Consider the following 26,872-nt stretch of genomic DNA (forward strand, 5'->3'; position numbering starts at 1 on the left):
TCTTGATGCCACAAGCCTTTAGTATTAGAGGGCTTTTACAATTATCATGAATGATTTTCACTTTCTATCATCCACTTTTGCATCCATTACTACAATCCCATTTAATCACAAATGACTGCCATTTTAGGGTTACGCTACAGTGCCTTCATTGAGGAGAAGAGGTTCGCCCCACGTGCGGTCTTGGATGACAGTGACAGGCAGCAGCCTCGTAACCTTACCTTACTGCCTGGAGAAGAAACCTGTGAGCACATCTACTTCCACGTCATGGTAGGCCTGTTTAGCAAATTAGTACTATGATAATTTCCCAGTTGTTCATCAGAGGCTTACATTTTCATGTGATATTTTCATAAACTGTACAATTTCAAGGAACTTTTAATTTTCCAAAATAATTAAAGATGTATGTTGTAAGAATGTTAAACCACACAAGGCACAATTCACAGAAATATTTTAAAGCCCCCAATTACCATCAAATTCATGCACATTAAGAGTGCATGTAAAGTGTCGGCTCCTATCAGCATCAATATTTCCATTGCATTGGTTCTTCCTAAATATACTACTAATAAAAATCATGTACACTACTATAATCCTGTATTAGCTATCCTGTGTGCACTCTGTTTATCTAAGGATGACAGAGACTAGCTCTATCCATATTTTCCATTGTTCAGGAAACCACCGATTACGCCCGGCCCATTGTATTCACTGTAGTAGTTGGACTGCAGGACCCAGATCAGGGTCCAGCTCTGGACGACACCTGGCCCACCACTGTCAGGACTGAGGTGAGCCGGTCAGAATGCACCCACACCTGAGAGGATCAATGGATTTGTGACTAATTACATTGAGCTGAGACACCATTGAGCTTAATAAGAAGATAGTGTGCTTTAGTAATTACATTTATGAGTTTTACAAACAAACCACAATTAAGCCAAGTCTTGGAGAACCAAATGTGGTACATATTTATACCAAATTGCAAACTTTAATTATTTTTGAAACTGACCATTTTTAAGAATAATAGCTATTCATCTGAAGCTCCAACAGCCCTTCCAAAACCAGCCAGCAAACAGATTTGCTTCATTTTGTGGTTATGCCAATAGAACCAGAGTTAGCACCAGTAGCCCATTGCGTGACATGGCCTGAATTATTGTCTGTGAAAAATGTCACTTGTCATCCCTTCTGTCTGAAGAGGACACTGAATGAAGGTATTGCTTGGTCACAACATTATTAGAGCATTGATTTCAGGCAGACACATGCCATATCAGTGTTCTGGCGAGATTAGTTGCAAGTTGGTTGATGGTCTTTAGATAGAAATTTTGGGTGAAAGATTGTTTTGAGTACAGTCTGAACTCTGTGGTTGAATGTAATGCATGCTTCTATTGTATCTGCAGCTGCCTTTCTGGAATGGCTGTGATGAAGATGACCACTGTGTCCCTGACTTGGTGTTACAGAGCCACTCTGACCTTCTCAGTCGAGGGTCAGTCAGATGCTCACACTCATGTCAAATGCAAATTTTACACACTCATTTCTCTCTTGGCTCTTGCAGTAAAACAAATATACAAATAACAGTCTTGTTTCATTAACCAGAAGATGTTTGCAATTGTTCCTCTGCTCCCCCAGGCAGTTCTGTCGGCAGATGGTGCACTCGTGGGGCGCAGTGTGCCAGAATCAGGGTAAGGCTGTGGTATCAGAGCGGCTGATAGAGGCTTCACGCACGCGAATGGTGGTGGACACACGACTGGAGAACCGTGGAGAAAACGCCTACAGCGCTCGCTTCAACATCACCTACTCCTCCAACCTGCGCTTCTCCAGCCTGATAGTCAAGGTTCTACATCTGCATTAGCGTCAACTTGCACAATTCTGCCGTAAAGTCTCTATCAGATGTTAAAAGTCATTCAGATGTCCCTGCTACTTCACCTGCTTATAAATAACTTTGCTGATGCAAGTTTTTAATGACACAACTGTGTAGAGTGAACATGTTATTGTTGTTTTATTAATGAACTTCCCTAATTATAGGACAACTCAGACATCAAGATAGAATGCCAGCGTGAAGGCAAGATGAAAAATTCGAGGTTGTGCAACATCAGTCAACCATTCATGAGAGCCAAAAGCCAGGTGAGAAGTTGCTGCACATCACAAAGCGATGTTTCATATTGCTGTGGTTCTTGAATTGATTAGTGAAAAATCTATTTAATACATTGATGTAATACTTTCCTTTCCCCACCTTCTAATCCCATTTAAGACGTGTTATTATCAACAAGAAAAAGATATACAGCGTGTTGGCCTCGGTGTGTTCAGTGGAAATACATGGTAAACAACAACTAATGTCTAGTTGAGTAACGACCAACAGATTCCTGAAGATGATGACCGCAATAGAAACAAGTCGTTGATGAGCAATAGTCTTCAATCAGACTGACAACCGGGATCAAATGTGTATCATATATATGAGATGGTAGACAAAATCAGCGGTGCAAATAATAGGTGTGATATCTAAGAATGATCACAGTTTAGCCTTGAAAACATATATCGAGTGATTTCATCACAACAAAAAGAGCAAGTCGGATCCAAACCAGCAACCCTTTATTTGGAGCTGTTAAAGTGACCAGAGTTAGAAGTCACTGTGCTTTAGTGCTGCTGCCAAATAGTTAGTGCATCGCTGCAAATCACTCTAAACGAGCTGAGAAGGAGCCACACTTACAACACAAAACCTCAAAAATCTCTCCTCTTATTCGGAAAATGTAATGGTTCACCTGCTCCTTGAGGATTTTACTGTAAATGGTAACGTTGGGTGGTGGCGTCTTGGCAATCACAGACAGATCTGGGGCCTTTTTTTTTTAGATGCTGTGGTCTGGTTGCTTCCTCTGAGGGGTGGCATGAACGGTTCAGTCGCAGATCTCAGGCCAGTGGAGGAGTGCGTGGTTTTTCCATGCTTGGCAGTGCCAGCACACAAAAAAATGGAGCCATTACTCGCACAGTTCAGAGATCTTTTCCAAGCTCATTTCTTAGAGCTGGAAGAGGGTTATTACAGGCAGCCCACCCCCAAGGACCTCATATAAACACACCCAGCTATTTAATGGACATTTTGGTCAGGAATTCAGATGGGGGAGACGATATGTAAAAATATTATAGGACCACGAACACTTACAGTTCAAATTTGTGTCCCAACCACAGGTGTCATTCCGTCTGGAGTTTGATTTTAAGCCCTCAGTGCTGATGGATTATGTGAGAGTTATCCTCAATGTTAACAGGTGAGGATTTATTGTTTACATGTATTTCAAAAGCCCAATATATACACTAATATATACTACACAATATACACACTAGTATACAAAAGAGCCGTGTAAAAATGTCATTGTTTTAAAAAAAAAAAAACATTGTTTGTCATTGACTATATGAAGTTACAAACATTGATGTCGTCGAACCAACATTTTCTGATGCACCAGATCCAACCAGTTTGAATTTGACCAGTTTTGGTGTTTCTTCAAATAGTTGTTGTGTTCAGCTGTACTAAAATTTTATAATTCTAATGATCAGTGAAGTGACAGACATATATGCAAACATTCCATTAATTATCAGCCATTTTCAGTCATTGACTTGACTGGAATTTTTAACAATGTGATGGACAAAAGCAATCGTTTTGAATGAAAAATGAAGAAAGGTGATTTGAGTTGCAGCAGCTACTGAACTTTCTAACCCTTGAAAGAAGGGTCGGACAGGAAAAAGTATTGGATCGCAGCTTAAAAGTTAAGCATGCAGACATTCCTTTTGGGTTTCCGATGTTTACAGTGTTAGCTGAGACGCTCCACATTTGTTTCTGTTTTACAGCGAAGGAGAAGAAGTTGCCTTAGATGACAACACAAATGATCTTTTTTACCTTCTGAAATATGAGGCCGACGTCCTTTTCACAAGGTTAGCAGTCTGTTAAATCTCTTTGGCTCATTCTGTAAGACGTAACGATAATTTCATTAGGAAACCAGTCCATCTTTTCTGCTGTAAACTTTATGATGGGATGTGATCTTTTCTCTGTCCCCCTTAGGGATTCAGACCCCTCCCGCTATGAAATAAAAGCAGACCTGTCCTTGGAAAAACCTGGAACTATCGGCCCTCCTTTTAACTTTACCTTTCAAGTGAGTCCTGTGATACTTTTGCATTGTTTTGCAAGTTTTTTTTTTTTTTATTTTCTCTGTGCTGTTGCCACGCTGCAGATCCAGAATCTCGGCTACTTCCCAGTGAGGGACATGCAGCTGAACATTGATGTCCCTGAAGTGACAAAGAATGGAAACCAGCTTTTGCAGATTACAGACTTCCAGATAGATCAGGTGAGAATTTACATGCCACGGTAGAGGTGTGGGACTATTCATCTGTTTATTCATCTAAGAATGCCTGTTGTTTCAATAGAACACTTTGATAAAAAGATAACTACAAGAATTAAATTTTTTTCCGAAGTAAAAAAAAAGATTTCCTCACTGAATCAGTAATCCTCTTTGAATTACGTTGAGTTCAGTATCTTCAACACATCTTGGCAGGACAAGCTAGACCTCTCTATTCAGTGTAAGCTTTTTTTAATGTCTGAACCGCGCCAAGTAGAGGAAACAAAATGATGTGGACGAAGTGCTGGCAGCGGATCTGTCTGTGTGTCTTCATAACCCGAGTCAGAAGAGTATATTCTGCTTGAGCAGCACATGTGCTGAAGGAACTCCGTGGGAGTAATAATGGGTTAGCGAACTACCTACAAGCTCCGCTGAGTTGTTTTATTACAGTGGCAAGCTATCATCATATTTACAGTTTCCTCTCCTCAGGTCGGATTTCTGTGCCAGTGAGAAAGAACGCTGCTTCATCGAAACCCTCATTACTTATGTTTCCGCTTAGATCGATGGTACCAACTGCATTCCCCCTCAACATGTGGCACACAGTAGAGCGTCCCCAGAAGATCTCTCTCGTCTGTCACGTCTGGTAACTCATTTTCCTGTCCATTCACTCTCAGGCATAAAGACTGCAAAGCATTTCACATTTGAGGCTCTTCAGAAGATACATTTTTTGCCGCGATGATGCTGGGCTTCTCGCAACCACATTAGACAATATAGAATGGACTTCCATCATTCCATCATCATTAATGTTCAGGCTTCTTACATATTATAGAAAACTTTGGTCACTATTAGAGTCTGATACGAGCATCTTTATCATGAAACCCTACTTGGTGTCTGCAGAACTCTTCAAATATGCTGACCGTCCCAGTCCAGTGCCAAGTCAATCTCCCCTCCCACATGGATGTGAGCGTAAGAATCAGAGGTCTCCTGCGGGTTGATGCTTTGCATGCTGTAAGTACTGTTCACCGCTAAAGACGCCTGTGTGCTACAGAAGGGCAGAATTTGAACGAATCTCTTTCCTCTGTTCCCATGAAGCTAAAGTTCAAGACCCTGGAGCTGGTGACCACAGCCGCAATACAGCTGCCTCCTTCCAGCCCCATGTTCTTGTATGAGGAGCGGCCAGTCAGACATGTGAGTTCTGGAGTTTTTCGAACATTTTGATGAAGCAGAGCAGCTGTACAACTAACTTGAGTGGGGTGGGACTGGTGGTATGACATCTTGCATACCATCAAATGACTGAGATGAGCCTCAGCACAAAGTGTGGCTCCGTTCACCAGCACACTGAAGAACTGCGGAACCAAAGGACCGAAAGGACCATTGGCTCTTTCTTTCAAATGAGATGATTGCTGCTGCCATCTTTTGGTTAAAACAAGAAATTCAGGGCCATCAGGGTTTGATAGAATACCTTCAGATGAGTGTTTGTTACACATTGTGCTGTGTTTTTCCCTAGATAATATTGGAGATTAGAAAAGAAGGGGATTACCGAATCTCCATTTGGATTATTATAGGCAGTACTCTTGGAGGACTGCTGCTGCTGGCTCTGCTTATTCTTGCTCTGTGGAAAGTAAGTCTGATATACTGTATGCCTTGGACACTGCACTGTAAAACATCACTTGGCATAATTGGGTTTTTGTAATCTAAAATAATTCAAGTGGTGCAATTATAATTACATTTCCTGATAGTCACACATTTTTTTAACGTTCTTTAACGTTATATATTGTGTTGTATTGTTTAAGATACACCAAGAGCAGGGACCAAATTCTTTGTCTGTGCTACATATTTGGACAATTTAATCTCCTCAGTTTGTGATTTTCACTCCACTATTCTCCACCATTCCTCCACCATCGCCATGTTTGTTGGGTTTGTTTTGCTTCCCTTTAGTATACATGCTGAGTAAACGGCCAATATTAAAGGTTAAAATTGTTCAAAATTGTTCAAGGCAATATGAACTGAGAAACTATGGCATATCCAGTGTTCAGATTCAAAACGTTTTACTCCAAATGCATGGTATATCTAATGTACACTTACCACAGAAATTAGGTCTATTTTCCTATTTTCTAATATGATCATCGCCCCTCTGTGTGCTAGCTGGGTTTTTTCCAGAGGCAGAAGAGGCGAGAGGAGGGTGAGCAGGAGCCCAACGGGAAGGTGGCGGAGGAGCGGTAACACAGGCTGCTGCAGAGTGGTCACTCGACCCAACACTCAGGGACCAAACCAGACCAAAACAACAGACGTCTCCAACTCCAAGAGGAGAAACAGCAGCTCCGAGCACTGGACGACCCGCCCTTGGACCTCTGAACCCTGCTCACAAACATCTGCCCTGCACTGCTAGCTGCTTCCTGACATCTCTTCCCCCTGGTGCTACACTGCGGGGGTCCGGGTTTCTGTCAGGAAATCACCCCTCCATTCCTGCTGCCTTCTGATGACCAAGTGATTTTTTTGTCTTCATAGAAACCTCAAGAGGCAGTGTGGCATGCCAGTATGGCCACCATGCTGTATTGCCTGGTGCTTTCCCTCAGTTTGAGGAACGTTTGGAGAAGTAAGTTGGGGCAGGAATTATCCTTTGGATAAAGTGAGCATGAAGAGCGGATCTCAGTAAACCAGATACGTGACGTGCTGGTTTCTGGACATTTCCATGCAGCGCTATCCTCTAAAGAAAAACTTTACCTTTTAAGAGGAAAATACTTTTTGAAACTTTGTTTTATTTTTTGTTTCATGCACTTTTTATGGAAAAAATATAGACTTGAATATTGTAAATAGGTGATTTGTGGCCCTTTTTGTACTTCAAGTTGAACTCTTGCAAGGATCGTGGCATTGATTTGTAGTCACAGGGCAGACAAATATATCATTTAAAACTGACATTTTGCATTTGTCACACCTGCTTTGCAAATCAACAAATAGCCTTAATGAAAGGGTATGCATATTGTACAGTTCTGTCACAAAAAAAAAACCTCACAAGATCCCCTAGCGAATGGCAAACCGACCCATAAAGTTAAGATTTGATATGATTTACCTATAGCCATGTCAAGCTTGTGAGTGTTTGTAATAGTGTACAAAATTGATACTGCTGTCAAGGAATTGCAGATATGATGATTTATTAATAAATGTCATGGTCCACCTTGATGCAAATGTGTTACATTTAACATTAAAATTGTCCAAAGGTCAATATCTGTCTGTGGCTGTGCTCAAATTAACATCAAACCCCAATCCCCGAAGAGGTGATAGAATGAAAGGAAGAAAACAAATGACAGACTTACAGGTAAATGTGTTACATAGACATATAGATGTTTCTCAATACAAGTATTAATTAACTGAATCTACAAGCCTCCATGTTTTCGGCAAAGGTTAAAAAGCGTTGCAATGTTGTTGAGAACCTCGTGATATCCACCTCCACAGTGTAACATAATTTCTCACATTACACATTTGAACATTTTGTCCTTGTGTCCAGTGTCCATACGTTGGAAGTGTGGAATCTTTCCATTAGCACAGAATTAGTCTTCCAGCAACAAATGAACACAAAGCAATCATGTCTCATCGCCAAATCTTTTACAGTGTGTATTGCAATAGGATTGGAAGTAACAGTAGATGTGGACTGAGAAAGAAGAAGGTTGGCACATTGTAGCACAATAGATGCCTTTTCTATTTTTACCCATCTAGGGATATCAATAGCATCACTAATCCAATAGAAGATTGCTTTCATATTAGCTAACCAGTAGTAATCTGTAATATTTTCCCAGTTATTATGGGCTGTTTCTTGATCCAAATGAAGTTGAGATTTGATTGTTTAAATAAAAAAAAAGTATTGGGAGAGACTGAAATAAGTATAAAAATTTAGGCAAGACCATTTAATTACATTGATCCTTCCACCAAGGGATAGAGAAAGTGAGTTCTACCTGTGTCATCTGCGTAAATCATTATTTTATGTTCCAAAGATCCTTGACTAATACCTTTTATATTGCTAGATGTTCTTACAGCAATGGCAAGTGGCTCTATTGTTAATGCAAAGAGGAGAGGTGATACGGGGCAACCCTTCCTTGTTCCGCGTCGTAGCTCAAAGGTGATATATTATCATTTATTTTTCACAGCAGCAGCTTCTGGGGACAAGATATAAATTTTGAACCTAGACCAAATTTAAAAGTAAGGAAAAGAAAATCCCAGTTCACACGATTAAATGCCTTTTCAGCGTCAAGTGAAATTATTATTTCAGGGACAGTGGATGGGGAGGGGTTATATAGAATGTTCATGAGATGTCTTATATTGGAAAAAGAATACCATTTTTTTTAAATAGCATTTTTTTTGGTGAGATCTGAAGATCGTTCTCCAATTGTAAAGCTAGTATTTTTGCTAGTATTTTGGCATCAGTGCTTAACAGTGAAATTTTTTTGAAATTAATAAGGTAACGGCTTGTCGCATAGTAGGTGGTAGAGAGTGTCTTATGAAAGATTCTTTGAAAACAGACAGCAACAATGGAGAAAGAAGTTGGGAGAATTCTGAAGGGAAGGGAACAGTTCGCTCCATGACTAGAATATTATATATTTTTAACAGTCATCTAGAGCTGATATGTTAGTCACTAAATCAGGAGTACATAGTGAAATTACGAAAGCGCAAGTTGACTTCTGCATTATCTGTGTCATTTATGCCATTTTCATTTTTGATTTCAGATGTAGTCTAGTTATATTACCTATCATGTACTTGTCAAGCTAGAACTTTACCTGTTTTCTCACCATACTCATAGAAATATCATTGTAAGTTTGACATTAAATATTCTATTTGTTGAGGTATTAAAATGTTATATTCTGTTTGTAACAGTAATCTTTGAGTAATGTTTGAGCAGAGTCGGTTAGGCGTTTTGGCTGTGTAATATCTAATATCTGGTCTGTGAGCTGCTTTAGCTATCTATTTTCTATTTTCATCTAAAATAAGAGTAGGGTTGAAAGTGAAATGTTTGCCATTGTGAAACATTGCAGCACAGCACACAGTGACGGAACAAAATGTGTCCTCTGCTTTTAACCATCACCCTTGGTGAGCAGTGGGCAGCCATGACAGGTGCCTGTGGAGCAGTTTGTGGGGACGGTACTTTGCTCAGTGGCACCTCAGTGGCACCTTGACAGTTTCAAGGATTCAAACCGGCAACCTTACGTGTCCGTTTTCTCACCCGCTAGGCCACCACTGCCCCGTCTCCAAGGACGATAGCTGTGATGATTGGACAGAATAGATAGCCTCTTGGAGAAATGTTACATCCATTTTCAAAGGTTTCGGCTGGGCTGATTATTCAATGAAATTTGTAAGTGAATGAAGTACTCAATGGAACACACTGCACAGCAGAGGGCAGCAAAGTACAAAAGAAATCCTGTCTTCAAACGCTATAAAAATCTATTATGCTAATGATATGGTATTAAAATTAATTCAAATTTGATACATTTAAAATCCTTTGCAACCATTCCAATTTTACATACCACGAGGTTGTCCATCATTTATTTATTTTGCATTGATCACTATAATCATAGCACTAGTTATGATAATGGTAATAGTGACTGCTCCATGGCAACACAATGACTACACATGAACCCACAGGACACTCTCAGGGTATCTAAAAATAGATAAATGCATTTCCTGTCTATAAACCACATAATTTTGTCCTTTTTAACATCTTGAACTACTGCACTAAAGTATCCTATTCTTACTCTACTACAACATAATAAAACTTGCAATGAAATCAAATGACCTAGTGTTTTTACAAATTTAATTGTATCTAAGGTTCATTCTAAAGGAATCTTTCCGAATAGGATAAGAATGTGTGTAGTGCATATGTGTATGTGTCAATTTGTTTAACATTTTAAATGAACAAAATTAACACGATACAGAAATGAACTATTTCTGTGAAAATTATAATAAGGTCAAATTAATCCAAATAAATTCAGGGTATCACCTGACTTGGAGAATGCATATTTAGACAGGGTTGGGATGTGCATGTGGAACAGAATTCATGTAATAAATATATTTAAAACATATTAATTTGTATGCACTGTACCTTTCAGTTTACAACAACATTTATAACAACATTTATTTCTTATACAGCCCAAAATCACATACAGTATGTCTCAATGGGACTTTACTAGACAGTATATTTACAGCTTAATTTTTAAATGTAAGAGGACTATTTTAGAATGCACCTACGCACCTATGGACAAAGAAAAACAAAATTACAGATTTTGAAAGATATGCCTGTTTGTGTGTGTGTGTGTGTGTGTGTGTGGTGTGTGTTGTTTGTTGGCTCCCTCTAGTGGTACTTCAGGAAAACAGCCAACATGCAGTCATTTTCAGTGTCACTTGGGTGTTTCAGTCAAGTACAGATGTGACCACCCGTATAATCTACATAGGCCTGATCTAGTGTACTGTAAACAAAAGTGACATTCTCAAACCAGAGATTAAAATTAATATGCATAGTGGATTCTAAACATTTTCTGTATGCATTGCATTTTGGTACTATTTTGGAACACACAACTGAATACATTTATGTTAATGCATTCTCAGATATCACTGCTTTTTTCCCGGCCCTTTGTATAAATAATTAGGAAAACATTTTGCACAGGAGTTAGCAAAAACTGTATTTATTTAAAACATGTTTAGCATGCTTAACAGGAAGCCAAGAATGTATTATTCCAATTAGTATCAAAATCCTTACAAAAATATTACAAAATACTGTAGACATCATGATGCATCAGTTTAGTGCCATTCAGATGTTTATAGAAAACATTCATCAGAATTATTATGAATTATTGTTGAAGATACTCGGTTAGATTTCCAGACACATGCATCATGTTCATAAATGCAGCCAATACATGGGGAAGTGATTAATAAATTAAATATTAAAAATTCAATGTTATCTTAAGTTTTTATTTACATTTTTTCTAGATAAGAAATATTTTTTTTTAATTACATTTAAAAAAAACTTACCACTTTTTTACAGGTAGGGTTGGTCTAATGCATGTCTATATGCACGGCCAAGAACAAAGTAAAATTTAAATACCGCATTTTTTCACTTTTTTCTGTAAAAAATGTACTGTAACAGCTCAGTATTAAAGTTTCTTTTAAAAATGAAATCATATTGAGAATGTGGCTCTTTTCAGTGTCAGAGGCATGTGAAGCAAAAGCAAGAGCCGCATTCCGTCTGGGACACATATCAGCGGCGCTCTGATGACCGACTGACATGAGTGCACAAGTCCAAGACAAGCTCGCCAGCCTCGGTAGAACTGCACACTGCATGAGTAAAAGTACTCTTACATCGCCAGGAAGTGGCAGGTTTCTGTGCACTAATTATAGGCCGTGAGCAAAGTTTGGCGCTTACCACAATAAGAGAGGACGGGTGAAAGCCAGACACACAGTGTACGTTGCCTTTCACTATTCCAATGGCATCTCGTGAAAATTCATCACACGCATAATATATTTACACATATGCACAGACTGGGTGTGAGCAGGTGGAAATTCGCAGTGAATCCACTTTTCCTGGTAAGTGCAACATTGGATATACTGGAATATTTGCGAGTGGAGGAGTGAATTATTAAAACAAAACGATATCAGTATGTTACAAGTCATTAAATAGAATTATACAACATTTTATGTTCAAGCCATTATCCAAGGTATTAAGAGAGAGAGAAAGCTCATAGTATTAAGGTTACTTGCCCAATACTGCATAATTAGTCAGAAAAGCCCACAAGCCATCATCAGGAAGCTACCATCACCAGCTAATCCGCTTTTTACTCTTGCCCGGGCATTTTGACTCCTTCAAGCTCTCTGCCTCTTTCAAGAACTGGTCTGCTTTCCTGAGTTTCTCCATGGCCACAGCCAGCAGCTCCTCCGGAGGGGGAGCCTTCGCCTCGCCGTCATCTTGTTTGCTCGATATGGCATCCAAAAGCTCCCCCGTCTTCTCAAGCGCGAGGTCAACTTCGAACTGCAGGTGCTTCACGTCGCCTTCTACAGACGCGTCTGGAAGGTTTTTCACGTTGTCCTCTAAGGACTCTGTCAGGAGGTTTCCCATGGATGCCGACTTTGGCTTAGAAGAGGGTTTGAGGAGTATTGGGGGACGGGTGGACAGAACAGCAGGTTTTGGAACAGAAGAAGTATCCAGCTCAGAGCAGAGGTCTGAGGTGGAAGTGTGCATGATGGTGGTGCTGCTGAACAGATCCTGGCTATTGTCTGGTTTCTGGGCGGTAGGTGATTCTATCTCATCTTCGCTCATGTCCCCGCCCGAGACTGTGGCAGGGTCGTTGTTCTCAGACTCCTCTAAAGAGTGCTGACCACTATCTATGGACTTTCCTTCCTCCTTCTCTCGTTCCTCGGCTGGAGAAGACATTCCTACTGTGCACGGTTCCTCAGGCTGAGCTTCTAAAGTGGCTTCATTCAAGGTCTCAATGCTGTCCACTGAATCTTTCTTGGCAATCTTAGGCTGCTCATTGGCTTGTTGTGTGATGGGGAATTTAATCGGTTTCTTTTTGGGAGGAGCAGGTGGCCCAGTGTTTTTTTTGACAGGTTCCTGGACAGACTGAGTTTCAGCAGGTTCAGGGCTGGATGTTAGGGTTTCTTTGCTTTTGCATATGGGTTGGTTTTCTTCAACTTCAGGTTTGAGCATTTTTGCTTCCGAGGATCCTTCAGTTGAGTCCAACTCAACAACTGAAGGTTTTGGGTCACCTTCAGTTTCTACAACCTCTTGTTCACGGGTCACTAGAATGTTCTCCCCTTCTTTGTTCTCCTCAGCCTCTTCCTTACATCCCTCATCTGGACCTTTGTCTGGAAGCCCATGAGCCTCCTGCATCCCCACAGCCACTGGTTTCTTGTCTTTCGAAGGAGGAGTGGGAGGTTTCATTTCTTTCTCTGGTGCATTAGATGAAAGGTCATCCTGGGAACCAATAGATGTTTGTGCCATTCCTATGTCTGTTTGACTTTCAGGAGGTTCCTCCTGTTGAGTTTCTTGCTCCACGTTGACAGCTGGTTTGGTCTGCTGGGAAGGAGGCATTGGTGGCTTGAGAACCTTCTTTTCAGGGACTGGTTCTCCATTGTCAGTCTCTTCCTTATTGGAACCACCCGTTGGGGGCATAGGAGGTTTCATGGTTTCTTTTTGTGTGTTCTCAGCATTGACATGGTGAGTTCCATTAGGCCTGTTGCTATCATCTTCTAAATCAAGTCTCAATACGCCATCAGACGATATGTTTGCAATCTAAATGCAATATATAAGAATAGTTAGATAAAAATGACTAAACAGCCAACATATCGGCTGAGATGAGAACAGAAGCATCTACTAACCTCCTTCATGTGTATTCTGGTTGGTGGTCTTCTGCCACGATTTCCCTTGGGTCGGTCACGTGTTGCATGCTGTAAAGAGCAGCTTTCATCTACTTTCACCTTGTAAAAAAGACATTTAGTTGAAGACAAATCACATTGTCAAAGCAAAATAAATCAGCCTTATTGTTACCTCATCAAAGATTTTGTTTTTTGCTCTGTTGATGCCATCACTGATGGCCTTTATCCAAGCCTCCTTTTCCTCAGGATTTTGAGCCTGTAACTTCACATCATGGACCTGAAAAAATACATCCAACAATCAAAACGCTATACAACTTTACAACTTAAGCATAGACAATTAAACCCCAATAAACGAATCCATTATTCCACATGGTTAAACATAAACCTCCATAAAGACACACAAAAACAGACATAAGCTTGCAGTCATGAAAGAGTAAAATATCAAGCGTTCAAATACATGCAACTGAACAATTTTGCACAACATGGCCCAGCAGGGCCCACAATGATCATCAACAGGCTGTCCAGTGTGGTCAAATACACAAAAAGAAAAGTCAGTAGACCGAACAGAAAAGAGAAAAAAAGAAAGCTGACCGGAAAAGTCTAGCGCAAAAAATAATAAACGGGCACATCCTGTAACAGTTTACCCAAGACATTCACTGCATCCTCTCCTAGAAGTCTGCTGACAATCTTTTTTTAATACATAAAAAACTACAACTAAGCTGGTCAACAAAAGAACTGGATGTTTTTGCTGTCTTTATACATCTTGAATCCTCAATATTTAGCATGACCATAATTTGCTAGGAGATCTCAATGTGTCAATGGAGGACGATGTGATTATTTAAACTACGTTTTGCTTTAATGTTATACAGTGACGCGTGGCTGCAATATGGCGTGTCTCTGCCCCCCACGTCCTGTGCTACAGTGTGGGAGTTGCAGCGTTGAAGCACAGCCACGGGCCGTGGTGTCTGACTCATTCCATTTGGCTGGTCAGTGTGTTAAGACGAGGGGAAAAAGTTACAAGCAGGGAGGGGCTGCTGGCTTTTAACACACAGCCTGCTAGAGAAGAGCTCCAAACATCTGCCGAGTCCCAAACATCCCCTGACCCCGCCAACGATGAAGTTGCATCATGTGTTACTAATACGACATTTTATAATATCACCACTTCGGTGTCTTCCGCATTTCAGAACGCTCTTCGCCACACTAGGTGAGCTTTGCTCCATTTGTAGTTATTTAAGGATCTGCACATCACGAGATTAAGTGACTCTTATATTGTCCCCATCTGTGATTCTTAAAGTTATTGCAACCTCAGTTCCTCTAATTTTACAAATTCTCCAATAATATCTCATGTACCCAGGCCATTTTTTATCATGGACAAAATATTTTTCTAAAAAAGCGATGTCTTCTAACATTTGCAGTGCTTCATTGAGCCAAATACGAGTGTTTTCATTAGCTTTAAATAAAAAGTGTGCTTTGAAGTCCTTACTTTATTGCCGCAGTTGGGAGCTCTTATCAACACCAGCCTGTTTTTCTTCTTGAATGTACTCCGCAGCTCATGGCATTTGTCATAATTTTCCAGATCCACTCTCTCCACGCAGATCTTTAAATCCTTTTCCGAAAAAGAAAAAGATGAAATCTTGATTTTAGGCGATTCTAACACTTTGTATGCTTAATGTACAGTGATTATCCCATTTTTCAATTTGAATGAGAAAAGTAAAAGCATTTGTCCGTACCTCGTTTTCATAGACCACGACCTCTGTGCGTTCCAGCTGAATGTAGCGGTCCTTATAGGTCCCCAAAAACTTCCCCGAGGACTTCTTTATCCAGCCGGCCATCCCGGTGAATTTGACCTCTTTAGGCTTTGCTGTCTCTTCTTTCACATCCTGTCATGCATGGGAAGAACATGTAAAGAATATAGTACTGCTTAAGAACACTATAAATATGTTCTGCACTGGTTGTGGCTATGTATGGCATTTTTTTTGACAGCACAGGCTGAACTATCCTTTTGTTTGCAATCTGTAGCCGGTGGACCTGTTGTTTTTTTGTTTTTTGTTTTTTTATAAAAATATATTTCTATATATTTTTCTGGACCTGTCTTGTCAGAACCCGTCTTGTATGACGTGTAATGAATGGGTGAAGAGGCCGTGGTTTTAACAGCACTTTGACCGAACACAGAAGACAGGGGCCACCTTAACATTTACATTTACCCAGGGTGACTTACAGCGCATCTCAGGGTTACGTGTCTTGCTCAGGGACACAAGGGTAGTAAGTGGGGTTTGAACCTGTGCTCTTCTGGCTCTCTAAGCTACTACCACCACTTTAAGGTCATCTTCTACAATTTACCAAATAAATAAACTGAAACAACAATAGGCTGGTTGGCTGTAGCTGGGAGAAGAGGAACAGAGAATCCAGGAGCTTTTTGTGCTTTCAGTTCTTACAATAGAAAAAAACTCATTTGCTGCCCCAAAGTTATAGATAAACATTTAATATAGAACAAGCAGTGGATTATAAATATCTACGCGTTTTGGATATTAAGTGTCTTCTTCACATGTACCTGTGGTCAATATACTGCACAATCCCAGATATCCGCATAGCTTATGAGATGAGATAGTGTGACTGAAAAGCAAAGTGATGCTTCCTTGTTTTGTTCCAAAAGTTTTGTCTACTTATTTATGGGTATTTCTTTCGATCTGAAAACTACATATTTTATTTAATTGTTAATAAAGTCTTTGTGATGCTACACAAGTGTTGTGCCTCCTGTAAATATGTTAATTTTAAAAGAGAGGATATATAATATATAACATTCTGTTTGAAGCTTATGTATGGAAACGCGTGTCAGTCTTTTGATAGCATTTTACATTTACATTTATCAGACACCCTTATCCAGAACAACTTACAATCAGTGGTTAGAGGGACAGTCCCCCCCTGGAGCAACTCAGGGTTAAGTGTCTTGCTCAGGAACACAATGGTAGTAAGTGGGGTTTGAACCTGGGTCTTACGGTTCATAGGCGAGTGTGTTACCCACTAGGCTACTTCCACCCATGAATTTTTGTCATTCAAAAATTCATTCATTTCTTTCTTTATTAGAACTTTTTTGCGTTTTTTTCTGCGTTTACATGCTGTGATAGATGAGCTAGGCTGCGCTGCTCACATACGACTTTTCCACATGACACAGTCCAGGAAACCGTGCAGACCAGCACTCAGCACACAGGGTGAGACGGGGACACTCTGATCAGGCTTTGTTATTCTCATATTAACAGGAGGGGGGAAAATCTGGAACGCAACCCATGAAGAATGACGGAGTGCTGTGCCAGAAACATAGGGTGGAGTGGAAAAACCTATACCACAGTGTCCAGTTTTTTGGAACAGAGTCTCGGTTGACTGGCTTGATAAAATGAACACAGAAGTGGAAGTCAATTTTGTGTGAGTGCTTTGTTAGAAAAATCCTGGTTAGGCTAAAAGGAAGTACTTCGCTTTCGTAGTGACATCTGAGGAAGTGATCGCTTTTCCCAATTTTCTGCAAAAATGGATTTCACTTGCCAGTTCAACCAGTTGCTGAATATGTCCATATGAAACGTGCACATATGCTCTAGGTTATGAATACGATTCATGTATTCATATATAAGCATGATATTGTGTCCACTGTAGGTCTTAATTGTGCAGTATAGCGGGGTTTTTTTTTTGCATGCATCATGCATATTTATGGCTACAGAATCTGATTTCCGTTTACAGCTTATGACACAGGAGTTTGTGAGTGTTTATGCAGCGCTAAAGAGGTTGCTGGTATCGGCACCTCGAATAGACCTGTAGGAATAAAACTCTGAGCAGCCCGCAGCCCCATTCAGGACCTGCAGGCTTTCTGGGTGAGGCGCAGCTCACACATGTGTTCCACATAAAGGCGCTCGGCAGAACGCTGCCTCCATCTGGGACGAATTGAGGCCCGTGATGCGCTGAACTGACCTGCGCCCGCTTGAACTCACCACGCAAGCAAACTGAAATCAGCTGCAATCACATGATTCCCCGGCCTCTGCAGGTCTATCAGACGGGGGGGGGGCGGCCGAGCCCCTCCCACCGCGCAAGGCTCTCAAGCAAATGTGGAAGGAAGTCTCCTTACAAACCCCATCCTCCGCCAGCCCCGACTATTAAAAACAAACTCGCAGCGGCCGGCCGTAAAACAGACCCGGCATTTATCCAAGATGGTGACACCTTATGTCACTCAGTCTGGATGGGACGTACTGATCCCTGCCAGTTCAACCACTGACACACAGCCGAGGGCCGGGCAGCGGGAGTCCTGTACCCACCGGCGGCGGGTTCTTCACTCGCTGTGGCTAAAAAGAGGAAGCTGATGGAGTCACAGCGACCCAAGGCGCAGCACAGCAATGCAATGAGCTCCAATCATGACAACAACATGGAACTTTCCCTTCTTTAACTCCTACATTATAAACCACGACGGTGAACTGGGCCTGCAACTGCATGCAAGGTGTCGTTTTTTACTACTAAAGACATCTTAAAAACATTACATGTTGCAATAAAAAGCGCAATCCTAACTTTCGAAGTAGAGATCGGGAGGCGGAGTTCTTCCCCTGGTTGCTGAAGTGGTGGGATATTAGTAAAAAGTCGCTGTGTGTGTGTGTGTGTGTGTGTGTGTGTGTGTGTGTTGCAGGTCAGCAGGTGCTGCTCCAGCTCTACGCGCCGAGTAAATGGCGGTGGAAGCGACGCGCATCTGACAGGCGACGCGAGAAAAGAGGGCGTCAGAGCAACGAGTACGACTGCTCGGCCTCGTAAAAGCAAAAGTAACGCGCGACGAGTAACTTTAAATACACACAGACACACACACGTATATATATACACACACATATACACAGTTTCCTGGTCTGTGGCTGCATCACGTTGCAGCGCTGGTCCTTTCTACTGAAAGTAGTAAAAGCAACAAAAAAGGACTCCGAGGCGGGCGGCGGCGGAACACTCACATCTTCCATGATAACAACCCCGCGGCCCGTTATGCGCGGACGACGTCTCTCGGCTCGGGACGGCGGCGACTTCACCGCGGACCGAGCATGACGCGAAGGCGGCGAGAATGGGGAACTTCTTCTCGACTCCCCCCTTTCCTCTGTCGACTCTCTGCTTCGAATCAAGTTGCGAGAGAGAGAGAGAGAGAGTGAGAGAGAGAGAGAGAGAGAGAGAGAGGGTGGGGGGGAGAGACGGGTTTCCGGTAAGTCCCCGGTCGGGAGACAGCAGGTCTTCAGCATTAACACGACGCCTCAGCAAGGTTCCAACAACAACAAAAAAAAAAGTTTTTTTTTTTAAGAGTTCAAAATGCAGACCCTGTTTTTACAAAAGGGCGACAACCCACCCACCCCCCTCCATCACCCTCATCATCATCATCATCATCAACGGAGTTATTACTGAGGGAAAAAACACTCGAAAAGAAATAATAAAAAAAAAAATCTCCACACCTTTCATCCCTCGAGCACATTTCCCCTTTTCTAAAGCCACCCTGACTTCTCAACTTCAACCAAAAAAGTACACTTTCACTTCTACTTCTACTTTAACACACACATACATACATACATACATATGGTGGTGGGTGTTGGGTGGCGGTGGTGGAGGTTTCTTTTTGTGGATGAGCAGTTCATCTTGTCAGAAGTGAGAGGAGAGACAGGCCATTTCCTCTCAGAAAAAAAAACGGGCCCTGTATATAAATGATGGCCACAGCGTCGCAACGTCACTTCCTCGTGCTCATCGCGCTTACGGGGTTTGCCCGTAAGCAGAACAGAGACCTTGCTGGACGTCTGCACGGTCAACTTATTCATGCCATGTGACATTTGGCATCTGTGTGGTGACAGAATGGGCCCAGTCATTGCGTATTTTCTCTGGAATATTTTCAGATGTGCGCCATTTGATAATGGCTTTTCTTTGGTGGAGCTCAGTGAAAGAGCGATTCATGATATCAAGTGGCCTCAAACATCTCAATGGTGCTTTGAGGGCCTCCAGCAAAACTTTTCAGTTGTTCAGCTTGATCCTTCACATCCACATGGTCACAACATGAGCATTTTCTGCTCTTCAGCCAATCTTCAGTTGGATAATCAGCAAGCGTTTAAAAACGGCCATTATGAAATAATGAATTTATTTGTTTGTTTTTGTATATTTTACCTTCTGTGGATTTGGTTAAAGTCTGACTGCATGTGCACACTGCAGAGCTGCATGGCGATGTTGGGTTATTTGGGGAATATATAAATAGATGCAGACAGCAGCCTGGGTCCTGGCTGTTTTATTCTGCCGCTCAGAAACTGTTGGTTCGGTGCATCATGTCTGAACAGGAACTGAGAGGCATGCTCCCCACTGCAGATATTGTACTTGTTGTTGATGGAAAACTCACATGAAATTGATGAGAAATCCTGTCCATGCACCAGCAAATACTTTGCTGGTGCTTTGCATAAAATAAAAAAACTTTTCAATGGCAGTGTATAGGATTTATGCTTATTATGAAACCGCCAGTAATATTGCCTGTTGCATGTCGCACTTAACAATACAAAAATAGAAATAAAAGTCCCTGGAGCTTGTGGGGAGAAGGAAACTGTGGGTGTGATGCGCCACCCATGGGTGACCTTAGGTCGTGAATTGATAACATCTGTTACCATGACGCATACGTGATCATATAAACACAAACATGATGCTCAGTCTTGCATTTCGTTGGGTGAAATGACAACGAATGACTAAAGCCTACTTTCTTACTTCTGCCTGCAGTGAAACCTTTTTTGTCACATACACGCACACTTACACATGATGTGCATTATCTGAGGAAGTAAAGTTGAGCTGCGTTAAAGGAAGCCATGTTCGGTCATCATAATTATTTACATCACAGGTTGCCAATCAGCAGATATCCAACTGGACACCTAGATTCAATATGTTGACATGTTCTGATCACGGTGTAGCATGTGATGATAAAAATGACAAACAACATTTAGTAAATGACAAATGTTTCTCACAGATTTCGAATTGTAAGCCTTAAATTGTCAGCATTTTACCTCACCTCACTTTACGTCAAGTAAATGAGTGTTAAAGTGCCACGATGCGCCGCAAGATTTGAATGTTTGTAATGCCAAAGGGGAAGGAAGAGGCACAGCACACAACATAGTGAGAAATGTGCCGTTTTTAATTTGAAACAAAGAACATGGCTTGTGGGCCAAAAACAACCAAACACTAGTAGCTCAAGCACACAGCATCACACTGGCCAATGACCGAGCCAGAGGTAGGGGGTGGGCACAACTTACAATTACCACATGGGGGTAAATAGGAAATTAAACCACGGCCTCACAAGGTTGGATTCACTTGTTAATCAAACCTTCGACTTTCATTCAGAGTTGAACAGGAAAGCCAATTCAGACTGATCGTCCCTGAACAGTGTGCTGTCATTTACATTTATGGCATTTATCAGACGCCCTCATCCAGAGCAACTTACAATCAGTATTTACAGGGACAGTCCCCCCCTGGAGCAACTTAGGCATAAGTGTCTTGCTCAGGGGAGTAAGTGGAATTTGAACCTGGGTCTTCTGGTTCATAGGCAGGTGTGTTACCCACTAGGCTACTACCACCCTGTCATGGAGCTGCTGTGATATGAGAACCACCTCTTCAAACACAAGCTGTTAAACTGTGTTGGGCCCTGCTATGTGTTATCTCTCCTGAACGTGTGCATCACAATATAAAAAATATATATATAAAAAAATATATAGCAGTATGAAAGTTATCATTTCTGTAGTGATGCTGTAATTTCAAAGCACAGCAGCTGAAAACTCTTGAGTACATGTAATGGGACGTGATGTAAACCCATGAGGGCGTTCATCATTGCATATAGAAACCTCGGGTCTTTGGAAAATTTCTGCAAGGCCATTGCAAATTCAGGACATTCCTCCCTCCTGTTGTTCAACCTCAGCAACTGTTAAAAGAGTAAAAAAAAGATACATCAATCACTGCAATGATGCATCCCGAGCATTAACAATGGGGGATGTGCTGCATACCAAAAAGGTGCTAAAACATGGGCAACTTCGCAAACACAGAAACACGTATTAGTCCCAATCCTAGTCTGAATTTCCCTCAGAAACATGTAATGGCATTATGCATTTTTGCCTAATACAAGTGGATATTGGTGGATTTGAGGCAGGTGTAGAGAACATTGGACCTTGATCTCAGAAATCTTCTGAAATGAGAGTAGTTTCTAATGTAATGTTCTAATGGGGTAAAATCCATATCAATTTTTAAGCAGTCTATATGAGTTTAAACTTTAGATGATGTTCATAAAATTCAGATATTCAATTGTCATTTGTCGGTTTTAACAACTCCACAATGTTTTTTTTTTCTTTTCTCATACAAAACATGTAAAATACAAAACATGGAGCTACTTTTAATCTATACCAGTACACATGGATGTAAAAAACTGGAGACTGGTTGATGTGGCACACCTCTGTGGGTAGTTACAGCTAAGCCAGCTTGACCAAAACTGACCGTCAGCAGAACTGTCCCGCAGCAGCCAATCTGGATTTCATTACGACCGTTTGCAATGCACCATGCTTGAATCTCATGGCTGCATGAATTTAAAAAAACTGATACAGAAGAAGGTTCAGAGGATCGTGCTGAGCCTGAGAGTCCAGCTCTAAACTAACACGACACCAGACCTTGCAAGTTCTTTGTCAGTTGACCGTGTTCCTATGGCAACCCTCTGGGCCGCCCTTCTCCGTCTCACCAGCCAGCAGATTTTGTCCACATTTAGGTTTTTCAAAAGGCCCTCTGTTCCACAGCCTGGCCAAGCAACAGCCAATTAATGGATCTTGAACGGCCTCAAGGGTTACACAAACCCAAGACTGTTCTGAGATCTGGTTCCAAAACCGTCCCAATCCTGGTCCACCAACCATCATAAAATCTCACCGTTTTACTGTATCAGAGAGCAGAAAGGGGAGTTTGTGACAAGGTCGTTTGAGCTGACAGAAAAGATGGCTTAATTTGTCCGAGCTCCAAGTACCGTAGTTGATTAACCTTGTGAATGGCTTCCTATTGATTTGCTCCCATGTAGGAGAGTAAATTAACTCGTGGAAACCGCTCCTGAATAATGATTGGCTGGACAGCTTCATTAAGAGTTGATCTTTGTGGAATGAAATAGTTGTCGGGTTAAAGGGGCTCGGTGTTCATTCGAGATCACTATCAGCGTAAGTCATGGCAAGCAAATAATCTCCCCCAGAGAGACTGTGTAAGTCTCCGTCTTATTTTTACCGCTTCCAAAGACACACATTGTCTCACTGTAGCTACTTCATTCATTTATCTTATTGTAGACATTTGAAGTACTTCAATAAAGACACATGGACACTTTTCCAGTCACGACTGGTTACAGCATTTACAGCATTTACAGCATGGTTATTATATCTTCGCAACAGGCCGCTTTTTCAAAATGATATTGCAAAGAAAGAAATACTTAAAAGTGACAACGGTTTTCAGGATTTATAGACTGTAGTAACACATTAATTAGCGACATTTGTTGCTGAACAAGACATCGGGTGTGTGTTTAGTACACTGATATTCACTTTGCTGCTTGAAAAAGTAAAAGGGTTCGGACACAAACTGGAAAGGATGCTGGGAATCTGTGAGAGTCGTGACAGCTGCGAGGGCTGGTGATTTTAATAAACTTTCATCTCCACGTACAGTGTGCGTAAGCAGTCATTTTGAGGGGTGGGAACCATGTGCATGTGAGTGCCATTATGGGCGAAGCTGAGGTAGGCACATCAGACTGGACATAAACACATTATTAATAGTTTTATATAATATATAAAAAAAAGACACACACAAGCAGTTTTGTGCCCAAAGTGCGCAAGTGACTATCCATGTGAAATGTAATCAACACAAATTTTCCTCTCCTGTAAAGTTGGCTCATTGTCACGTGACCATATGTTTCATTTCTAATGCACACATTAGTAAGTAATAAGACTTTGAAAGAACCGTTTGTTATCTATATAAATACATGATGGCAATAATAAAACGATAAGCCGAGCTGCTGCAGAATCTCGTTCAGCAGCTTGAACACCAGGGGGAGGCACAGGCCTCTGAATGTAAAATTGCCCTGTAGATCCTCCCAGTCTGCATTTTGGACATGACTTTTATGAAAAGCGTCATGATGTCATTCATGCGTTTGTAAACAAGTCCATAAATGCGTTTGTTCCAGGAAGATGTGGGAAAATATTGGTGTGAGCGATCTGCCTCTTTTTACGCCCAAATGTGAATGCATTTGACCTGCATCGAAATTGTCTGGAATTTGGGTGAAAGGTCATTTTGTTGACCAAAATTCATCTAAATTTGTGGTGGCCCAGCAGTTAAGGAAGCGCCCCCGTCAATCAGAAGGTTGCCGGTTCGAATCCCGATCTGCCTCTGAGCAAAGCTCCGTCCCCACACACCGCTCCCCGGGCGCCTGTCATGGCTGCCCACTACTCACCAAGGGTGATGGTTAAAAGCAGAGGACACATTTTGTTGTTTCGTCTGTGCTGCAGTGTTTCACAATGACAATCACTTCGCTTTCTCTCAGGTTCTCTATAGACCGATGACCTTCACCTGTCACATTCACGGCGGTGTTTCCAACACCTTGCTTCCAAAAAGCCCCGAACCATGAGCCATGAACCATGAGAATGGGTGATTAGTGATTGTGGCATGATATAGAAGCCTGCAGATTCAGAGTAAAGAACGCGGGTGGCACTGAAGAGCCTCTTATCAGTCGGACCACTTTCGCAGAATACTCTCAAGAAGAGTGCAGTTGTTCTCCCTCTGTCGGGCTCTGTTACAACATGACTCAAGGGTGAATAGTTCTCTGTTCAACAGATGCTGCGGAGCAATTATGGCTGGTCCGTTCTTGTTCTTATGGCTCCAAGTTTTCCGTGTATTGGGGGCTGGCGGCGATCTTACTTTCGCTGTTAAAACCGAGCTGTGAGTAGAACTGTAGGCTTTACTTTTATTTGATGTCTGCTTTACTCGGACCTCAGATCTTAACCCCAATTTCAGTTATTTTGGTCATCTTATTTGCTTGGTGAAGGCCAATCATTTTGCCATTTTGAAACACAGGAACATCTTTCTCCAGGATCATGGGTCTAAATAGCATGTTGCCAGCCGAAATATCACAAATCTGGTAATTAACCAGTTCTACATGTATTAATTAAATCTCCATTTATTTGAAATGGCGGTTGATGGTGACGAGGTGTTTTAAAGGGGGTCGTGGTGATAGGTCTGGCCTCCTGTTAACCCGCTGTGCCACCGCTTCATCTCTCCGAATACACTTCACTTTCGTCAAATATTTGAATCGCACGAAACTTCATCGACCCAAATCATCTGTTCATCAGCAGCAGGCTGAAGGCAGCTCAGCTCGAGGCGCCATCTGGGGGGAAATTCTTTGGCAGAAGGTCCCGCGGAAGACCTCGCAAGACCCCCCGGCTGCTCCCGGATGGGGAGGAAGGTGACGGTGGGGGTGGCGCGCTTTACGCGCACCGCGTAAAACGCGCGAACGCCCGCTCGGATGTCCAGACCCGCCACAATTTCCCAGCTGGCGGCTCTGTCGAGAGCCACTTTGCCTCCACCCTCCCTTCCCGTCCCGAGGACCCCGCGTCGCTCGGCCGCGCCGAAGGTCTCGGGGACGGAGGAGAAGATGAGCGCGTCGGACTGAAAGACGGGCGACCGCGTCTCCTCCTCGCACCAGCCGGACCTTCACCATGTCCGCCTCGGCCCCGGCGCCCACGACGCCTCTCGGGTTCGTTTTGGCGCTGTCAACTTTTGCCCTGTGCCAGCCGTCGCCGGCGCGGAGCGTCTTCACCAACCACTGGGCGGTGCGGATCCCCGGCGGGCGCGGGGACGCGGACCGAGTGGCGCTGAGATACGGGTACAGGAATTTGGGACAGGTAAGGACAGTCGTAACTCTCACCGTCCGCGGCGTGGTGTGGTGGGAGTTTCACTGGAAGTTGGGCTACTTCACCTCCGTGGACGTCTCACGGGCACCCCCATACTGTCATTATTGCAAGTCGATTTGCAACACAGCTCCGTTCCACGACTGAAGCCAAATCCATTTGTGCCATTTCATTAGCCATTTCAACAATATACATATATATATTTATTTTTTTCTCTTGAGTAATTTGAAATTAATAATCCCCAAGGGACAGTCACCTTTTGCTGCACCCGCAAGAATGTGCCTCTGTGTATGTGAACCGGTTTTGATTGGCGTAGTTCGTTTTGGCTGTTCATTTTTTTTCCAGAACTATTCCATCGTCTGTCTGGCATCGAACTTGAGGTGTTGGGATCGTGTCACCTTCAGCCCTCCACTCCATGCAGAATGGAAGGCGTGGTGTCCTCTCACACCTGTCAATCAGTTCAAGCTGCCATTGCTGGTTTTTACCTGTACCCCTCAATGCATAAAATGATTGGCGCCACACTGTGTCTTTCAGTCAATTATGTGCAACAGTTCATGTTCACTCATTTGATCTCTGTATTGTCATTAATACTGTCAGACACAGAGGGCGTTTGTTTGAAATATTTCCCATTGGAACCAGCAGAATAGCCATACTAATTGGCTTCCTAATGAAATGCAATCTTGTTAATTATTCATTTTAGTCCTCATGTGTCATGACACGGTCCGGAAGGGGTTACTCCGGTCCAGGATTCACATGTTATCGGATGTCTCCCCTGTCCTGTTCTTCACTCATTAACCCCCGGTTTCGTGACGTCGTGGGAATGTGTCCTTCCTCGTCATCTCGTCATCATCTCCGTTCACCTGCTTCGTCATGCCACCATGGTTGTGACATCATGCAGGACTAGTGACAATCACTTCACTTATTACTGTTCTTATTACAGCAATGACGATGATGATGATGAAAATAATAATAATACCACATCCACATTCCAGGTTGTATTGGGCTCTGTTGAAGTAAGATGACATGATAAACTCAACATAAAATGCGCTCAACGAAAAGGTCACTTTATACACTAGTAGTCAAAAGTTTGGATGCACCTACCTCTGTGGTGGTTGTGAAGACTATGATGGAGCCATTTTGAAGAATCCTATGCAAGAAACATACTTAGAATGTCTGTAGCAGGAGAAAGTGAAATCCTTTATAACTGCTCTGTTAACGTTTGTCATTATCAAAAGCCGCTTTATGACATTATGCTCATCAACACTTGTGAATGAAAAAAACAGAGTTCAGCAT

At 42.2% G+C, this 26,872-nt stretch overlaps 3 protein-coding genes across 5 annotated transcripts in view; 2 read left to right on the forward strand and 1 right to left on the reverse strand.

Annotated features, from left to right (window-relative positions):
• Window positions 1-7,524, forward strand: part of itga11a (integrin, alpha 11a) — a 36,171-nt gene extending 28,647 nt beyond the window's left edge. Inside the window, exons 17-30 of the mRNA XM_028956280.1 lie at window positions 128-267; window positions 666-776; window positions 1,383-1,468; window positions 1,612-1,816; window positions 2,008-2,106; window positions 3,163-3,239; window positions 3,817-3,900; window positions 4,028-4,118; window positions 4,197-4,310; window positions 4,861-4,944; window positions 5,199-5,309; window positions 5,394-5,489; window positions 5,809-5,922; window positions 6,447-7,524. Of these exons, the coding sequence (XP_028812113.1) occupies window positions 128-267; window positions 666-776; window positions 1,383-1,468; window positions 1,612-1,816; window positions 2,008-2,106; window positions 3,163-3,239; window positions 3,817-3,900; window positions 4,028-4,118; window positions 4,197-4,310; window positions 4,861-4,944; window positions 5,199-5,309; window positions 5,394-5,489; window positions 5,809-5,922; window positions 6,447-6,524 (1,490 nt within the window). The 3' untranslated portion in view covers window positions 6,525-7,524. The remainder of the gene's footprint in view (window positions 1-127; window positions 268-665; window positions 777-1,382; window positions 1,469-1,611; window positions 1,817-2,007; window positions 2,107-3,162; window positions 3,240-3,816; window positions 3,901-4,027; window positions 4,119-4,196; window positions 4,311-4,860; window positions 4,945-5,198; window positions 5,310-5,393; window positions 5,490-5,808; window positions 5,923-6,446) is intronic.
• Window positions 7,525-10,953: 3,429 nt separating this feature from the next.
• On the reverse strand, window positions 10,954-19,325 carry plekho2 (pleckstrin homology domain containing, family O member 2). Of its 3 annotated transcripts, XM_028956601.1 has the most exons (7): window positions 19,228-19,317; window positions 18,623-18,773; window positions 15,386-15,535; window positions 15,139-15,261; window positions 13,828-13,932; window positions 13,659-13,757; window positions 10,954-13,572 (listed from the first exon to the last, which is right to left on the reverse strand). In XM_028956601.1, the coding sequence occupies exons 2-7, from the start codon at window positions 18,629-18,631 to the stop codon at window positions 12,097-12,099; spliced, it is 1,962 nt and encodes a 653-aa protein (XP_028812434.1). In that variant the 5' UTR covers window positions 18,632-18,773; window positions 19,228-19,317; the 3' UTR covers window positions 10,954-12,096. The 3 variants fall into 3 exon arrangements, with proteins under 3 accessions (XP_028812434.1, XP_028812436.1, XP_028812435.1); XM_028956603.1 differs by lacking the exon at window positions 18,623-18,773 and having other exon boundaries at window positions 19,228-19,325; XM_028956602.1 differs by lacking the exon at window positions 19,228-19,317 and having other exon boundaries at window positions 18,623-18,776.
• Window positions 19,326-25,065: 5,740 nt separating this feature from the next.
• The window catches only part of pcsk6 (proprotein convertase subtilisin/kexin type 6), a 32,541-nt gene continuing 30,734 nt past the window's right edge, over window positions 25,066-26,872 (forward strand). Inside the window, exon 1 of the mRNA XM_028955912.1 lies at window positions 25,066-25,573. Within this exon, the coding sequence (XP_028811745.1) occupies window positions 25,388-25,573 (186 nt within the window). The 5' untranslated portion in view covers window positions 25,066-25,387. The remainder of the gene's footprint in view (window positions 25,574-26,872) is intronic.

Source organism: Denticeps clupeoides, chromosome 16 (genome assembly GCF_900700375.1).
Source record: "Denticeps clupeoides chromosome 16, fDenClu1.1, whole genome shotgun sequence".
NCBI lineage: Eukaryota > Metazoa > Chordata > Actinopteri > Clupeiformes > Denticipitidae > Denticeps > Denticeps clupeoides.